This window comes from Scyliorhinus torazame, chromosome 2, assembly GCF_047496885.1.
Source record: "Scyliorhinus torazame isolate Kashiwa2021f chromosome 2, sScyTor2.1, whole genome shotgun sequence".
Taxonomy (NCBI): domain Eukaryota; kingdom Metazoa; phylum Chordata; class Chondrichthyes; order Carcharhiniformes; family Scyliorhinidae; genus Scyliorhinus; species Scyliorhinus torazame.
In genome coordinates this window covers 339,320,037-339,338,711 of record NC_092708.1, presented here as the reverse complement: position 1 = coordinate 339,338,711, position 18,675 = coordinate 339,320,037, and the positions used below count along the sequence as shown (strand labels likewise).

Here is an 18,675-nt window from a genome sequence, read left to right as displayed (position 1 = left end):
CCCAACAATTACACAACACAGGTTTTAGGATCAACGTGGATTGCACAGTGCGTCTTGATCTACAGTTGTCCCATTAACACAGTCCCTGTTGGGTTACAGTGGTTAGCACTGTTGCTTCACAGTACCAGGGCCCCGGGTTCAATTCCCGCTTGGGTCACTGTCTGTGCGGAGTCTGCATGGGTTTCCTCCGGATGCACCTTTTTTCTCCCACAAGTCCCAAAAGACGTGCTGTTAGGTGAGTTGGACATTCTAAATTATCCCTCTGTGTACCCGAACTGGCGCCGGAGTGTGGCCACTAGGGGATTTTCCCAGTAATGTCATTGCAGTGTTAATGTAAGACTACTTGTGACAATAATAAAGATTATTATTATTATTATTAAGCACCCAAGATGACTGGACAAATATACTCTCCACTCTGAACCCCCCCAAGTGAATGTTTGTGGATAACTCCTCCAAACCCCCTCAGATGTTTATCATGAGAGTTTCTGAACTCCACTTCAAAAACATGCTTTAAAATCTAGTTTGCATTCTAAAATTCAGACCAGGTTTCTCAAATTACACTTTTAAATAAAGCTTCTGCTATACTTTGAACATCGAATCCAGTCCAGGATTTTACATCAACCCCTTCAGGATTTATTTGTCTTGACTGCAGTGCAAACTACTCAATTGCTTTAACTCTTCATTCCTGGACTGTATTACAATGACATTAAATGTTTCATGCACCTCTGAAGTCCCCCAATCTAGTTACTGCAATTGTCTCCAACTAAGAACACTTTGTTTACTCTTCTTTGAATTCTTCTGAACAATATCTTGTTCTCTGTTCTCTTAACTTCAGTCATCTTAATCATCCTTTCTGTCCCAATTCCCTTGTTATCTGGATTGTAACTTTAGGAAGCCTGCCTATTTGCAGCTCCCTTCCTGTCTAGTCTTCTGGCATATTTGAGAGATGTTCAATCCTGTCTCCAACTGCCCACAAATTCAGCCAAAGCTTAAAAGCTCCTCTACCTTACAAGACCCCAGTTGCTAAACAACCACTGCTGGGTTATTTACTCTTTACACTGTAGTGCCCTCTTAAGCACAATAGACCCACAGTTGCAACTTAACCAACCCCCACACATAGAAACACTGTTGTCCAGCATGAATCTTACCCTTCCAAACACAGAAACATTAAATTAAACCCACTTAAAACTGTACCTTATTTGGTTACCAATATAAATCCCTTAAAACTATCTTCATTTTCCTAACTCAACTATTCTGTTCAAATGATTCTGAAGTTGGTAAAGTTTACAAATGCAATGTCTGAAAATATACGGTTTATTTATGTCATATCTTAGCTGTGAATGTATTTCATTTTTACAGAATAGCAATGTAATAGATTGACACTCCAGTTATGCACAATTGTCCAAAACCAATAGAATGTGACGTTTTGCTACTTGTTTGCATTAAACAAGATATCTGTAACCTAAATAATTGGGGGCAAAATAAAAGCATTTTGTGCATTTAGGAAAGTTTTGGTAGAGATTGTTTGGTTTCTTAGCCCTATGTTGTTTCTAAAAGATAGCTAGTAAGGATCAGTCCTAGCTAGTTTCAAACAAAGAACAAAGAAATGTACAGCACAGGAACAGGCCCTTCGGCCCTCCAAGCCCGTGCCGACCATGCTGCCCGACTAAACTACAATCTTCTACACTTCCTGGGTCCGTATCCTTCTATTCCCATCCTATTCATATATTTGTCAAGATGCCCCTTAAATGTCCCTATCGTCCCTGCTTCCACTACCACCTCCGGTAGCGAGTTCCAGGCACCCACTACCCTCTGCGTAAAAAATATACCTCGTACATCTACTCTAAACCTTGCCCCTCTCACCTTAAACCTATGCCCCCTAGTAATTGACCCCTCTACCCTGGGGAAAAGCCTCTGACTATCCACTCTGTCTATGCCCCTCATAATTTTGTATACCTCTATCAGGTCTCCCCTCAACCTCCTTCGTTCCAGTGAGAACAAACCGAGTTTATTCAACCGCTCCTCATAGCTAATGCCCTCCATACCAGGCAACATTCTGGTAAATCTCTTCTGCACCCTCTCGAAAGCCTCCACATCCTTCTGGTAGTGTGGCGACCAGAATTGAACACTATACTCCAAGTGTGGCCTAACTAAGGTTCTATACAGCTGCAACATGACTTGCCATTTCTTATACTCAATGCCCCGGCCAATGAAGGCAAGCATGCCGTATGCCTTCTTGACTACCTTCTCCACCTGTGTTGCCCCTTTCAATGACCTGTGGACCTGTACTCCTAGATCTCTTTGACTTTCAATACTCTTGAGGGTTCTACCATTCACTGTATATTCCCTACCTGCATTAGACCTTCCAAAATGCATTACCTCACATTTGTCCGGATTAAACTCCATCTGCCATCTCTCCGCCCAAGTCTCCAGACAATCTAAATCCTGCTGTATCCTCCGACAGTCCTCATCGCTATCCGCAATTCCACCAACCTTTGTGTCGTCTGCAAACTTACTAATCAGACCAGTTACATTTTCCTCCAAATCATTTATATATACTACAAAGAGCAAAGGTCCCAGCACTGATCCCTGTGGAACACCACTGGTCACAGCCCTCCAATTAGAAAAGCATCCCTCCATTGCTACTCTCTGCCTTCTATGGCCTAGCCAGTTCTGTATCCACCTTGCCAGCTCACCCCTGATCCCGTGTGACTTCACCTTTTGTACTAGTCTACCATGAGGGACCTTGTCAAAGGCCTTACTGAAGTCCATATAGACAACATCTACTGCCCTACCTGCATCAATCATCTTAGTGACCTCCTCGAAAAACTCTTTATCAAGTTAGTGAGACACGACCTCCCCTTCACAAAACCGTGCTGCTTCTCACTAATACGTCCATTTGCTTCCAAATGGGAGTAGATCCTGTCTCGAAGAATTCTCTCCAGTAATTTCCCTACCACTGCAGTAAGGCTCACCGGCCTGTAGTTCCCGGGATTATCCTTGCTACCCTTCTTAAACAGAGGAACAACATTGGCTATTCTCCAGTCCTCCCGGACATCCCCTGAAGACAGCGAGGATCCAAAGATTTCTGTCAAGGCCTCAGCAATTTCCTCTCCAGCCTCCTTCAGTATTCTGGGGTAGATCCCATCAGGCCCTGGGGACTTATCTACCTTAATATTTTTTAAGACACCCAACACCTCGTCTTTTTGGATCACAATGTGACCCAGGCTATCTACACCCCCTTCTCCAGACTCAACATCTACCAATTCCTTCTCTTTGGTGAATACTGATGCAAAGTATTCATTTAGTACCTCGCCCATTTCCTCTGGCTCCACACATAGATTCCCTTGCCTATCCTTCAGTGGGCCAACCCTTTCCCTGGCTACCCTCTTGCTTTTTATGTACGTGTAAAAAGCCTTGGGATTTTCCTTAACCCTATTTGCTAATGACTTTTCGTGACCCCTTCTAGCCCTCCTGACTCCTTGCTTAAGTTCCTTCCTACTTTCCTTATATTCCACGCAGGCTTCGTCTGTTCCCAGCCTTTTAGCCCTGACAAATGCCTCCTTTTTCTTTTTGACGAGGCCTACAATATCACTCGTCATCCAAGGTTCCCGAAAATTGCCGTATTTATCTTTCTTCCTCACAGGAACATGCCGGTCCTGTATTCCTTTCAACTGCCACTTGAAAGCCTCCCACATGTCAGATGTTGATTTGCCCTCAAACATCCGCCCCCAATCTATGTTCTTCAGTTCCCGCCTAATATTGTTATAATTAGCCTTCCCCCAATTTAGCACATTCATCCTCGGACCACTCTTATCCTTGTCCACCAGTACTTTAAAACTTACTGAATTGTGGTCACTGTTACCGAAATGCTCCCCTACTGAAACATCTACCACCTGGCCGGGCTCATTCCCCAATACCAGGTCCAGTACCGCCCCTTCCCTAGTTGGACTGTCTACATATTGTTTTAAGAAGCCCTCCTGGATGCTCCTTACAAACTCCGCCCCGTCTAAGCCCCTGGCACTAAGTGAGTCCCAGTCAATATTGGGGAAGTTGAAGTCTCCCATCACCACAACCCTGTTGTTTTTACACTTTTCCAAAATCTGTCTACCTATCTGCTCCTCTATCTCCCGCTGGCTGTTGGGAGGCCTGTAGTATACCCCCAACATTGTGACTACACCCTTCTTATTCCTGATCTCTACCCATATAGCCTCACTGCCCTCTGAGGTGTCCTCTCGCAGTACAGCTGTGATATTCTCCCGAACAAGTAGCGCAACTCCACCTCCCCTTTTACATCCCCCTCTATCCCGCCTGAAACATCTAAATCCTGGAACGTTTAGCTGCCAATCCTGCCCTTCCCTCAACCAGGTCTCTGTAATGGCAACAACATCATAGTTCCAAGTACTAATCCAAGCTCTAAGTTCATCTGCCTTACCCGTAATGCTCCTTGCATTAAAACATATGCACTTCAGGCCACCAGACCCGCTGTGTTCAGCAACTTCTCCCTGTCTGCTCTGCCTCAGAGCCACACTGTCCCTATTCCCTAGTTCTCCCTCAATGCTCTCACCTTCTGACCTATTGCTCCCGTGCCCACCCCCCTGCCATACTAGTTTCCAATCATGTCATAACTTAATGGTTCAGTAGTAACATGTTGAATCACAAGACTTTAGTTTAATAAACAAATTTTGCATTGCAGTATCACTTGTAAAGAGTTTGAAGTAGCTGCTTTGAAGGTGGCAAAACTCATTTTCATTTAATCTGCTAGTCCAGTTTCACTGCAAGTTATGATGTTGATGTGTCTCTACAGTTTGCAAGTGATAGAACTGTTCCTTATTCTGCTCACTGTCTCTCATTCTGAACATAACCATGTTCTCATTCGACTGAGTCTTTCTGGTTAGATACTACCTGCTTTCTCAACCATTGAGAGGTGACCAGCTAGCTGTAACTAGTGGTAATTAGGTGAAACAAACAAATTATAAAAGAAAAACTTTCATTTATGTAACTTATCATGACCACATGACATCCCAATGTGCTTTAAATTCAATGAAACCTTCAGAAATATAGTCACTGTTGAATGCAGGAAATGAGGCAGACAATTTTGAGCACAGCAAATGACAATGTGACAATGATTAGATAATTTGTTTTTGATGTCAATGGAGGGATATATTGGTCAGGGCACTGATCTATAAAATATTACGTCCAGCTGAGAGGAAAGATGGCGTTCTTGTGCAAAAGATGGTATAGCAATCTCTTATTACTGCACTGGAGTGCTAGCTTTTGATTTTTGTGCTCTAGTCCTGGAATGGGACATGAGCTCACAACTTTGACTCTGAAGGAAGAATGCTGCCAGCTGAGTTAAGACTGACATGGGAACCTTTTTTTCTCATTTAGAATTACAGTTGAGTGAGGAGTCCAGTTATAAATAAAACATTCTGGTTACACAGTAAAGTACCACTGTTGTCACATTTTACTAATGAATGACCAAACTCTTAAGCCACTGTCCATGCAGATCTGCAATTATGACTGACAATTTCAGCACATATTTTGGCACTTGTATCTGGGTTTTGTTCCAGTCCTCTCTTGCTTCAGCATACGACGTATTTAATTTTAATGTCTTGATTTTATTTGAACTCATTAAATTAATTTTCCATAGGCTTTAGGTATGCTTTTTTGGCACAAACACAATATTGAGAAGTCATTGGCTGACCTTCCAAACTTCACACCATTTCCAGATGAGTGGACTGTGGAGGACCGGGTGCTCTTTGAACAAGCATTTAGTTTCCATGGAAAAACCTTCCACAGAATTCAGCAAATGGTAAGAAGAAATTAATTAATCTTTAATTTATTTTTTAGTAAACTGAATGTGTCTTTCCTTCTGTGACTGCTGGAACTTAGTGGCCATATTATGCTAAACCAAAATGATTGGAACATTGATATAGTTCAACCGTTTGAGCATATTTTCCTCATCCTTTTGTGAAATGTCCTTTCCCTGTCTGAGAGACTGCACTTGAGACAGGCAGACACCAATTTATTGGTGCAAAAACCGAGAATGCTGCAAGAGCTTTGCAGGTCTGGCAACATCTCTAGTGAGAGAAAACAGCTAATGTTTCAAGGTCTGTTTGACTCTTCATCAGATCTAAATAGAGGAGGACATTTTCTGGATGTTAACCTGTGGCTGGGAGAAATTGTGTGGCAACCGTAAGAACACTAGACAGATGGCCTGATTTGGAAGGCAGAGGAAGAAGGATTTTGCATTGAGACCAGTTTGGGATATTAAAAAAATGGTTGAAAATGGAGGAGAAAGGTCACTGTCTACAATTGTTAAGCTCAATGTTGAGTCCAAAGGGCTGTAACGTGCCTAATCGGAAAATAAGATGCCACCCCTCCATGATTTTGTACTGCCAGGATAGACCCATAATGCACTGCTGATATTTGTCATCATTACTTGTGGAAGACATTGATGTATGGTGAGCTGTCTTGTTTGGAACTGGAAAATGTTTGGGGTGCACCTTCACTCGGCAGCTGATGAGAATGGTTGGTGTCACCATCTGTGCTGTAGTAGGTACAGATGTTGCGAACACTGGGCAGATTACACCACCTCATAATGACCAGGTCGAGGTGCCAATGTCCAGACCTTGGTGACATCATGATGCCTTGTGGCATGTCTTTCATGGCAGTGTTGGTGATGCATAGTTCATTCAGGGCACAAAGCTCAAAAAGGTGTTGTCCATTATAGTTGATCTTGCCCATCCCCATGACAACTGAGACAGGTTGGCCTGAATCACTGTCTGCCCCAACACATGGTTTGAAGTCACCCAGGGCGCATAGCCTCTTGCTATATAGAATGTTCCTCAGAACATCATTTAAGGAGACGTGGGAATGTTGTTTCTGAGATGTTGGCATCCAGAATTGGTGCGTGAATGGTGCATATGATGTTGACTATGCCTCCATCAGATAATAGCTGCAGCGAGGTGAGGTTGCCACTGTTTTTGACAGCCAGTCAGTTGTTAACATTATGCTCGAGATGGTCTTCAGTGTTCTTTCTTTCCCAATAGGGAGGTACACTTCGCCTAATCAATAGAGCCTCTGTCAGTTAATCAAGTTTATTGTAGAGCGGCAATGTCAACCCAAACTTGTGTAGCTCATCGGCAGTCAGAGCTGTCTTTTGTACAGTTGCTGTGGAGTGTGGATCATTGTTCATGCCAGGGTACATATTCCTCACATTCCAGTTTATAAGCTGAAAGGTTGCTTTGTGTTTGCTGCGTTAAATTAGCATTGTTTTAGGAAGTTGCAGACTTGCCCAACATCTCTACTCTACTCTTGACTGTGTAGGCTGATGTCCAGGAGAAAGACAAATCTTATGCCTGAAGATTACTTGGTTTTAGGAGTTGCTGGGAGGTGCTAACTTAAGGGACACACCAACTGCCTGATAGGATTCCATTTCAGAATTTGAATCGGGTTTATTCCCTTAGCAATCCAATCTTGTTGATAATGCTGGAAGACACCGTCGGTAGGGTGCAGATTTCCAGAGGAGCCAGGGAGTGGTACACCTAGAGGACAAGATCGCATCTACTTTGACACATTGATACTAGATAGTGCAGCACGTACGAGCTATAATCACCATAATGGCATTAGTTTTATTTTCATAAAAATCCAAGTATTTTCATCCAGTGGGGTTTTTGAGAAACCTAAAGATGTTATATTTTGTTTTTGAGATCCTGGTTGTTTCACTTAATGTTTTCTACCATATGGCTCAGGAGAAGGAGGTTGTGCCTAAAACTCCAAATTACTACAGATTACAGATTGGATGCTTATCACTAGATGTTTAAAAACTTGAGGTTTGAAAAGTATTGATTGGTGACTAATAGTTTGAGTAAAAGTGTAAAAAGGTAATTGATGGAGTAGGAATATTTATAGGGATTCGCTAAATGATTTGATTATTTTCATCTTTCACTGTGAATAAGATATTGCAAAGCAGATCCACCTTATTAAATTACTGAGAAGTGTTGTGAAGAAACGTGATATTGGACTAGAAATTTAACCCTGTTTCTCTCTCCATCATTGCTGCCAGACCTGCTGTGTTTTTCCAGCACTTTCTGTTTATATTATACTTCCTATAGTTACTAGTTGTTTATGTCATATACAACTTTTGAATGCAGATATTCACATCGGAAAGCTTTTATGAATGTTTCAATTAACATTTCCGCATCAACCGGGGGGGGTGGTGGGGGGTGGGCAAGGTGAGTTCGCAAACCCAGCAAGAAAAAATGGAGAACTGCAGTGAAAAAGGGGGAGGGGGGTAGAATAGAGAGGATTGTAGACTGAGCCAGCTAGACGGCAACAGATTGTAAACAGAAACCTAAGAAGGAACCTTTGACTGTACAATAAATGAAAACGAACAGCAATGTATATAATTTTGAAAATGGCAATAAAATATTTTTTCTAAATTTCACATCAGATATAAGGTTTGTTTTGCACAATATAAGGATCACACTGTGGTGGAAAAATGTCATTTTTCATTGACCTTACTAAACCTTCTGTTTGGTAATAAAGCACTACCAATTTAGTTAATCGACTATCTCTCGGGTGATAAAAATACATGGGAAAGGAATCTTTTTAATGAAAATTCTGTGCTCTGTTTAAAACTTGTATTACAAGACATTTAAAATGCAAGGATGAGGCTTCCTCTCATTGAACTCTATAATCTAATCTAAACTCTACTTGTCTTCCACATGCCTAATTTTCCGCCCAACTGTTTTAAAGGTAGTGTCCATGTTAGGACAGCAACAACAGTGTGGTTCACTCTTACAAAAGACAATTCTTTTCATCCATGGATAGTGAGTGTCGATAGACAATTTGACAGTGGTAGCTAAATGCTTAACTTGCATGCAGTTTTCAGCTGATGTTCCTGGAGATAAATTTTGTTAACTTCTCCACGGCCCTTCACCCAAGCGCAGGAGTACCAGGACTAATTGCAATACTCATGTGGCTGCCCTGGTTGACATCAACTAAATTAGCACAAACTAGTGATTGCACCTGAGATCCTTCTGGATGTTTGGCTCAGTACTGCAGCTAAAAGTAATGCTTTTGCCTGTTGAACTATCAGGTCACATTCATTTGTATTTTTATAATGGGGGTATGTAGAATGCTACAAGAACCCAAGAAAATAGGAGCACCAGCAGGCCAATCAGCCCCTCAAACCTTCTCTGCCATTCAGTATTATTATCACTGACTATTAGATCCTTTCCTGCCTTATCCCTATATCAGCTTAATTACATTAATACCCAAAATCTATAATTCAGTCTTGAATATACTCACCAACTGGCTTATAAATAGTTTAGTTTGATTACAGCCGGAACTGAGAGGTAGATGCATTGACTGGAATTTTGAGGTTTGATTACGTTTCAGAAATCTTGTTAACCATGTATGTCTCTGCAGCTGCCTGACAAATCCATAGCTAGCTTGGTAAAGTTCTATTACTCATGGAAGAAGACACGGACCAAAACCAGCGTAATGGATCGTCATGCTCGCAAACAGATGAAAAGGGATAAGGAAGGAAGGTAAATAAATGCATACCCAGTTCATGAGTTATGAAAGACGATGAATTATACAATAAATATTCTGATATAAAACATTGGAATAAATAAATACTTCAACCTGATGCTATGTGAATGACCAATTTTTAAGCCCATTATAAAAGTAGCTACTAATAAAGGAGTAAATTTGCTTCTCTAATGAAATGCATTCAGCCTACAAAACAGGTCAATGGGAAAGGGGTTGGAGCTGGTCAATTTATAATTGTGTAACATATATCTAAAGTGCTCTAGTTCAAAGTCCGTCTCCCCCAAAAAGTCATTTTCTTATGTGGATCACTTTTTTTTTTCTTTTTTAAAGTTGGCATTCATTTATTTATTTGTTTTATTTTTTTATGAAGAGTTCTAAAAGCAATGGTTTCCAAAATTGTGGTAGTTTGTGAAGTGATTTGAACACTCTGTTACTGCAATTGTCAGTGTAAAATAAGTGCATTTAATTGCATTTATTCGTAAGTATTTAATGTAGAAATAAAATTCCATTAGAACATTATTTTGAGCCATTTCCTCAATTGTCATGCAGCTTATGACCATTGCTGTGAGGGTGGGTCCCTCTACCTCCAGCATGTTGGAATCACTTGTTTTGACTTTCATCCATTTTAGGGGGAAAAAAATAATTGAATACTCTAAACTTATTTTTAAAAATTATTGAGGGAAATGTAAAAAATATATAATTTCAGAGTACCCAATTCTTTTTTTTCCAATTAAGGGGCAACACTGTTTCTCCAACACAAAATAAGTGTTTGTACCATTTGGCCGTGTACATATTTTTTACTGTTGTAATAAAAAGATATGGCCAATCCACCTACCCTGCACATCTTTTTAGGTTGTGGGGGTGAGACCCACGCAGACACGGGAAGAATGTGCAAACTCCACACGGACAGTGACTCGGGGCCAGGATGGAACCCGGGTCCTCGGCGCAATGAGGCAGCAGTGCTAACCACTGCGCCACTGTGTCGCCCAATATTGAGGAATGATATTAGTACAGATGATGTGGAATCTGTATGGGTCGAGTTAAGAAACATCAAGGAGCAAAAGACATTCATAGGGGTGGTATACAGACCACTAGACTGCAGTGGTAATGCTGGGAATAGGATTAGACAGGAAATCAGCGATACATGTGATAAAGAAACGTCTGTGATATATGGGTGACTTTAATCTGCATATAGATTAGGTAACTCAAATTAGTCACAGTACAAGTCACAGAGGAAGAATTTCTGGAGTGTATACGGGATAGTTTTCTGGACCAGTATGTTGAGGAACCAACAAGAGAACAGGCCATCTTGGACTGGGTGGAGGTTGCACATTCTCCCCGTGTCTGCGTGAGTCTCACCCCCACAACCCAAAATGATGTGCAGGGTAGGTGAATTGGCCATATCTTTTTATTAAAACAGTAAAAAATATGTACAAGGCCAAATGGTACAAACACTAATTTTGTGTTGGAGAAACAGGGTACCCTCCCCTCAGTACCAACGTATGGGGAGGGGGGTTGGGATACTCATTATTAAAACAGTTCACAATACAGTTGTACAAAAAACAAACGGTACAAGCACTAAACGTTGCGCTGGAGAGACATGGGGCAAAATTCTCCGGTATCAGCGCGATGTCCGCCGACTGGCGCCCAAAACGGCGCAAATCAGTCGGGCATCGCGCCGCCCCGAAGGTGCGGAATGCTCCGCATCTTGGGGGGCCGAGCCCCAACCTTAAGGGGCTAGGCCCGCGCCGGACTAATTTCCGCCCCGCCAGCTGGCGGAAAAGGCCTTTGGTGCCCCGCCAGCTGGCTCGGAAATGAAATCTCCGGGTGGCGCATGCGCGGGAGCGTTAGCGGCCGCTGACGGCATTCCCGCGCATGCGCAGTGTAGGGAGTCTCTTCCGCCTCCGTCATGGTGGAGGCCGTGGCGAAGGCGGAAGGAAAAGAGTGCCCCCACGGCACAGGCCCGCCCGCGGGTCGGTGGGCCCCGATCGCGGGCCAGGCCACCGTGGGGGCACCCCCCGGGGCCAGAACGCCCCGCCGCCTTGTCCCGCCTGTAAGGTAGGTGGTTTAATCTACGCCGGCGGGACAGGCATTTTAGCAGCGGGACTTCGGCCCATCCGGGCCGGAGAATCTCGGGGGGTGGCCCGCCAACCGGCGCGGCACGATTCCCTCCCCCGCCGAATATCCAGTGCCGGAGAATTCGGCAGCTGGCTGGGGCGGGATTCACGCCAGCCCCCGGCGCCGGGTCGGAGAATCTTGCCCCTGATATCCTCGCCTCTGTACCAACAGAAGGGAAAGGAAGGGGGTGTGGTGGGAAGAGAGGAGAAAGGAGGGTGGTGGGGAGGGCCCAATAGGACACTGCCTGAACTATCTACAGAGGCAGGAAAACAAAAAAAACCTTCAATTATGATGTGCCAGATTACGGGATTCCCCCAGAGGGGGTGATGGGTGACACAGCGTCAGGCACGAGTGAGCCCTGCACCCCACTGCAGACAGCCACACTATATTGCCCCTTAATTTGAAAAAAAGAATTGGATTTCACAGCACAGCATTTGGAAAGCAATGGTGTAATTTGACAAAGTCATCATGAATTTACAAAAGGAAAATCATGCTTGACAAATCTACTAGAATGTTTTGAACCAGTGGATGTGGTTTATTTAGACTTTCCGAAGGCTTTCGACACGGTCTCGCATAGCAGATTACTATATAAAGTTAGAGCGCATTGGATTGAGGATAGTGTCTTGAGAGGGATAGAAAGCTGGTTAGCAGACAGGACGCAAAACATTGGAATACATGGATCTTTTTCCGATTGGCAGGCAGTGGCTAGTGGGGTACCGCAGGGATCTGTGTTTGGACCCCAACTGTTCACATTATATATTAATGATTTGGACGAGGGAACTAAATGTATTATCTTCAAATGTGCAGATTATACAAAGTTGGGTGGAAAGGTGAGCTGTGAGAAAGATGCAGAAATGCTTTCGCGGGATTTGGACAGGCTGAGTGAGTGGGCACATGCGTGGCAGGTGCAGTATAATGTGGATAAATATGAGGCTATCTGCTTTGGTAGCAAAAATAGGCAAGCAGATTATTATTTGAGTAGATGTAAATTGAGAGATGTGGTTATTAAGCAAGACCTACCGGTGTCCTTGTGCATCAGTCGCTGAAAGTAAATGCACAGCACAGCAGGCAGTGAAGAATGCAAATGCTATGTTGGCCTTCGAGCATAGGAATGGAGATGTTTTACTGCAATTGCAAAGGGCATTGGCGAGGCCACACGTGGAGTACTGTGTGCAGTTTCGGTGTCCTTATCTGAGGAAGGATGTTCTTGTTATGGAGGGAGTGCAGTGAAGGTTTACCAGGCTGATTCCTGGGATGACGGGCTGTCATTGAGGAGAGACTAAATCGGTTAGGATTATGATTATTGCAGTTTAGATGAGTGAGAGGGGATCTCATAAAAACTTACAAAATTCTAATAGGATTAGACAGGGTAGATTCAGAAAGAATGTTCCCGATTTTTCAGCCAGAGAGTGGTGAACCTGTGGAATTCACTATCACAAAAAGTAGTTAATGCCAAAACATTGTGTAATTTCAAGAAGGAATTAGATATAGCTCTTGGGGCTAAAGGGATCATGGGATTATGGGGGAAGGCGGGATGAAGGTATTGAACTTAATAATCAACCATGATCATAATGAATGGCGGAGCAGGTTCGAAGGGCCGAAAGGCCTCTTCTTCTATTTCTATGTTTCTACCCTGCACATCTTTTGGTTGTTGGGGTGAGACTCACATAGACATGGCGAGAACGTGCAAATTTCACACGGACTGTGACCCGTGGGCGTGATCAAACACTTGACTTTCATCCTTAGGCTCACACAGCAATGTTATTTTCCATTATAGCATTAGCATCCTCATGTCAAGATTTCCTTATCATTAGCAACAATAGGTTCAAACCTTGTGAATGCTGACAAACACCAGAGAACAAATGCTCAGTTTTGCTGCTTCTGAAATTTCTGATGGCGCTCGTGCAAGATCCTCAATAGTTAGATCCTGCTGCTACCTCTTTGTCAGCAGGTTGAAATACTGGTGCCGAATAAATTTGGCAATGGATTCTACTATAACATGCAGGTATTCATGAGGGTTCCGCAGTTGTCAAATACCATGGTGATTTTTCTGTTTTTTGATGCTATGCTTTGATTATACCTATGCACTCTCTCCGGAGACCGCTAGTCATCCATATTTGTGATTTTCTAAATTAAAGGTTACAATCAGATTTACATTACATTGTGTCATTCTAGAGTTCATATTTCCTAGCAGCTTTATTTTCCTCCCAGTTCTAATAATGTAGACCTTGAGGGTAGTTTTACTGTTTAGATTCTTTTTCCCCCATAATGTTTTCTATTCATGAAAGCTAGCATTCTCACTGGGTTAAAATGTAATGAAGAATAGCTTTAACAATGTTTTTTTTTTTAAATTTCTTTATTCTCCTTTTTTACATTTTCTCCCAAATTTGCACCCACCAACAATAAACAATAATCCGTAACAAATATATCAATCCCCATATCAATAACAGCGATCCCATCCTCCCACCAAACCCAAAACATTAGCCCACATGTTCCCATAAACAAATGACAAAAAGGAATCAGGAATCACTCATAGTGACTTCCGGGTGCGGCGATGACCAGCTAGGTCGCACGTTTCGGCAGCTCCCGGTGGAACGGACTTTTGGGCTCTTGATAGGAGCCCCAACGGCAATTTTAACGGCTAAAAACACTGTGCGGTAAACCAGAAGGGAAGCCCCCCTGGACACGGATGGAAAAAGGAGAGGAAAGTGGCCGGATTGCGGTGGATCCTCTAGAGCAGCGGCCAGGAAGGCAAGCACAAAGCAAGATGGCGTCGGAAGGTGGCAGTTTAATATGGGGCCCTGACCAACAAGAGTTCCTGCGGCGCTGCGTGGAAGAACTTAAAAAGGAGATGAAGAAGGAGCTGTTGGCCCCGATATTACAGGCGATTGAAGGGCTAAAGGAGGAGTAAAAGACCCAGGAGCAGGAGCTTCGGGTCGTGAAGGCAAAGGCTGCTGAGAATGAGGACGAAATACAGGGCCTGGTGGTGAAGACAGAGATGCACGAGGCACAACACAAAAGGTGTGTGGAAAGGCTGGAGGTGCTGGAGAATAATGCGAGGAGGAAGAATTTAAGGATTCTTGGTCTTCCCGAAGGTGCAGAAGGGGCGGACGTCGGGGCATATGTGAGCACGATGCTTCACTCGTTAATGGGATCGGAGGCCCCGACGGGCCCGTTGGAGGTGGAGGGAGCTTATCGAGTTATGGTGCGAAGACCGAGGGCTGGAGAAATTCCTCGAGCCATAGTGGTGAGATTTCTCCGATATAAGGACAGAGAGATGGTCCTCAGATGGGCAAAGAAAACCCGGAGCAGTAGGTGGGAGAACACGGTGATCCGCGTATATCAAGATTGGAGTGCGGAGGTGGCGAGAAGGAGGGCAAGCTTTAATCGGGCCAAGGCGGTGCTGCACAAAAGGAAGGTTAAATTTGGAATGCTGCAGCCGGCAAGACTGTGGGTCACACATCAAGGGAAACACCACTACTTTGAAACGGCAGAAGAGGCGTGGACATTTATTGTCGAGGAGAAACTGGAATAAGCGGGCTAGAAAAAGAACGTTTGGGATAAAGTGGTGGGGTGATGAAGGGGGGGGAAATGGGGGAAGAGATGATTTCCCAAGTTGTTAATCCTGCGACCCTGTAACTTTTCTCTCTTCCTCATGTCGTACGGGAGGGGGGGGAGGGAGGATGAGGAGCTGGGGGCGCCGGCCATTGGGGGCGGGGCCAAATGGGAAGTGCGGGCTTTGTTCCCGCGCTATGGTAATCATGGCGGGAACAGGGATGCAGGAAGGAGGGGGCCTCGCACAGTGGGGGCCGAGGTCACGGGGGGGAAGCCGAGGTCGGCCAGAATTTGCTGACTTCTGGGAGCAACATGGGGGGTGCAATTACGCTAGAAAGGGATCTAGCGGCGGGGGGGGGGGGGGGGGTTAACTGGGTTGCTGCTGCTGGGGAGAAGGCGGAGCTGGTATGGGGTGGGGCGGGAGGGCGCCGTTGGGGGGAGATGTGGCTACGTGGGAACCGGGTGAGGAGCTGGATTGAAAAAGGAGATGGCTAGTCGACAAGGGGGGGTTAAAGAGCCCCCCAACCCGGCTGATCACGTGGAATGTGAGAGGGCTGAACGGGCCGATAAAGAGGGCACGGGTACTCGCACACCTAAAGAAACTTAAGGCAGATGTGGTTATGCTGCAGGAGACGCATCTGAAACTGATAGACCAGGTCAGACTTCGCAAAGGATGGGTGGGGCAGGTGTTTCATTCGGGGCTAGACGCAAAAAACAGGGGGGTGGCTATATTAGTGGGGAAGGGGGTAATGTTTGAGGCAAAGACCATAGTGGCGGATAGTGGGGGCAGATACGTGATGGTGAGTGGCAGATTGCAAGGGGAGGCGGTGGTTTTAGTGAACGTATATGCCCCGAACTGGGATGATGCCAATTTTATGAGGCCTATGTTGGGACGCATCCCGGACCTAGAGGCGGGAAAGTTGGTAATGGGTGGAGATTTTAATACGGTGCTGGACCCAGGGCTGGACAGATCGAGGTCCAGGACCGGAAGGAGGCCGGCTGCAGCTAGGGTGCTCAAGGACTTTATGGAGCAGATGGGAGGAGTAGACCCCTGGTGATTTAGTAGACCTAGGAGTAAGGAGTTTTCATTTTTCTCCTATGTCCACAAAGTCTATTCACGGATAGACTTTTTTGTTTTGGGAAGGGCACTGATCCCGAAGGTGACGGGGACGGAGTACACGGCTATAGTTATTTCGGACCACGCTCCACATTGGGTGGACCTGGAGATAGGGGAGGAAAAAGAACAGCACCCACCCTGGAGAATGGACATGGGATTATTGGCAGATGAGGGTGTGTGTTTAAGGGTGAGGGGGTGTATTGAAAGGTACTTGGAACTCAATGACAATGGGGAGGTTCAGGTGGGAGTGGTCTGGGAGGCGTTGAAGACTGTGGTTAGAGGGGAGCTGATATCTATCAGGGCACATAAAGGAAAGCAGGAGGGTAGGGAAAGGGAGCGGTTGTTGAAAGAACTTTTGAGGGTGGACAGACAATATGTGGAGGCACCGGAGGAGGGACTGTACAGGGAAAGGCAAAGGCTACATGTAGAATTTGACTTGTTGACTATGGGTAATGCAGAGGCACAATGGAGGGAGGCACAGGGTGTACAGTACGAATATGGGGAGAAGGCGAGCAGGTTGCTGGCCCACCAACTGAGGAAAAGGGGAGCAGCGAGGGAGATAGGGGGGGTGAGAGATGAGGAGGGAGAGATGGAGTGGGGAGAGGAGAGAGTAAATGGAGTGTTCAAGGCATTTTATGAAAGATTATATGAAGTTCAGCCCCTGGAAGGGAAGGAGAGAATGATGTGCTTTCTGGATCAGCTGGAATTTCCTAAGGTGGAGGAGCAGGAGAGGGCGGGACTGGGAGCACAGATTGAGACGGAGGAAGTAGTGAAAGGGATTGGAAGCATGCAGGCGGGGAAGACCCCGGGACCAGACGGATTCCCCGTGGAATTCTATAGGAAATATATGGACTTGCTGGCCCCGCTACTGATGAGAACCTTTTCTGAGGCTAGGGAAAGGGGGCAGCTGCCCCCGACTATGTCAGAGGCAACAATATCGCTCCTTCTAAAGAAGGAAAAAGACCCGCTGCAATGCGGGTCCTATAGGCCCATTTCTCTCCTTAATGTGGATGCTAAGATTCTGGCCAAGGTAATGGCAACGAGGATAGAGGATTGTGTCCCGGGGGTGGTTCATGAGGACCAAACTGGGTTTGTGAAGGGGAGACAGCTGAACACAAATATACGCAGGCTGCTAGGGGTAATGATGATGCCCCCACCAGAGGGGGAAGCGGAGATAGTGGTGGTGATGGATGCCGAGAAAGCATTTGATAGAGTGGAGTGGGATTATTTGTGGGAGGTGCTGAGGAGATTTGGCTTTGGAGATGGGTATATCAGATGGGTACAGTTGCTGTATAGGGCCCCGATGGCGAGCGTGTTCACGAATGGACGGGGGTCTGATTATTTTCGGCTCCATAGAGGGACGAGGCAGGGATGTCCTCTGTCCCCGTTATTGTTTGCACTGGCGATTGAGCCCCTGGCCATAGCATTGAGGGGTTCCAGGAAGTGGAGGGGAGTACTCAGGGGAGGAGAAGAACACCGGGTATCTCTGTATGCGGATGATTTGTTGTTGTATGTGGCGGACCCGGCGGAGGGGATGCCAGAGATCATGCGGATACTTGGGGAGTTTGGGGATTTTTCAGGGTATAAATTGAAGATGGGGAAAAGTGAGTTGTTCGTGGTGCATCCAGGGGAGCAGAGCAGGGAAATAGAGGATTTACCGTTGAGGAAGGTAACAAGGGACTTCCGGTACTTGGGGATCCAGATAGCCAAGAATTGGGGTACATTACACAGGCTTAATTTAACGCGGTTGGTGGAACAGATGGAGGAGGACTTTAAGAGATGGGACATGGTGTCCCTGTCACTGGCAGGTAGGGTGCAGGCGGTTAAAATGGTGGTCCTCCCGAGATTCCTTTTTGTGTTTCAGTGCCTCCCGGTGGTGGTCACGAAGGCTTTTTTCAAGAGAATCGAGAAGAGTATTATGGGTTTTGTGTGGGCCGGGAAGACCCCGAGAGTGAGGAGGGGATTTTTACAGCGTAGTAGGGACAGGGGCTCTACCGAGCCTAAACGACTATTACTGGGCCGCCAATGTTTCAATGGTGTGTAAGTGGATGGGAGAAGGGGAGGGAGCGGCGTGGAAGAGATTGGAGAGGGCGTCCTGCAGGGGGACTAGCCTACAAGCAATGGTGACGGCACCGTTGCCGTTCTCACCGAAGAAATACACCACAAGCCCGGTGGTGGTGGCTACATTGAAAATTTGGGGGCAGTGGAGACGGCATAGGGGAAAGACTGGAGCCTCGGTGCGGTCCCCGATAAGAAATAACCATAGGTTTGTTCCGGGGAGAATGGATGGGGGATTTGGAGCATGGCAAAGAGCTGGGGTA

The 18,675-nt window shown here is 45.4% G+C and overlaps 1 protein-coding gene across 3 annotated transcripts in view; it reads left to right on the top strand.

Moving 5' to 3' along the window:
- Positions 1-18,675, top strand: part of rcor1 (REST corepressor 1) — a 181,708-nt gene that overhangs the window by 126,694 nt on the left and 36,339 nt on the right. For all 3 annotated transcript variants that reach the window (XM_072490434.1, XM_072490433.1, XM_072490432.1), the window contains exons 5-6: positions 5,654-5,815; positions 9,439-9,560. In XM_072490434.1, the coding sequence (XP_072346535.1) occupies positions 5,654-5,815; positions 9,439-9,560 (284 nt within the window). The remainder of the gene's footprint in view (positions 1-5,653; positions 5,816-9,438; positions 9,561-18,675) is intronic.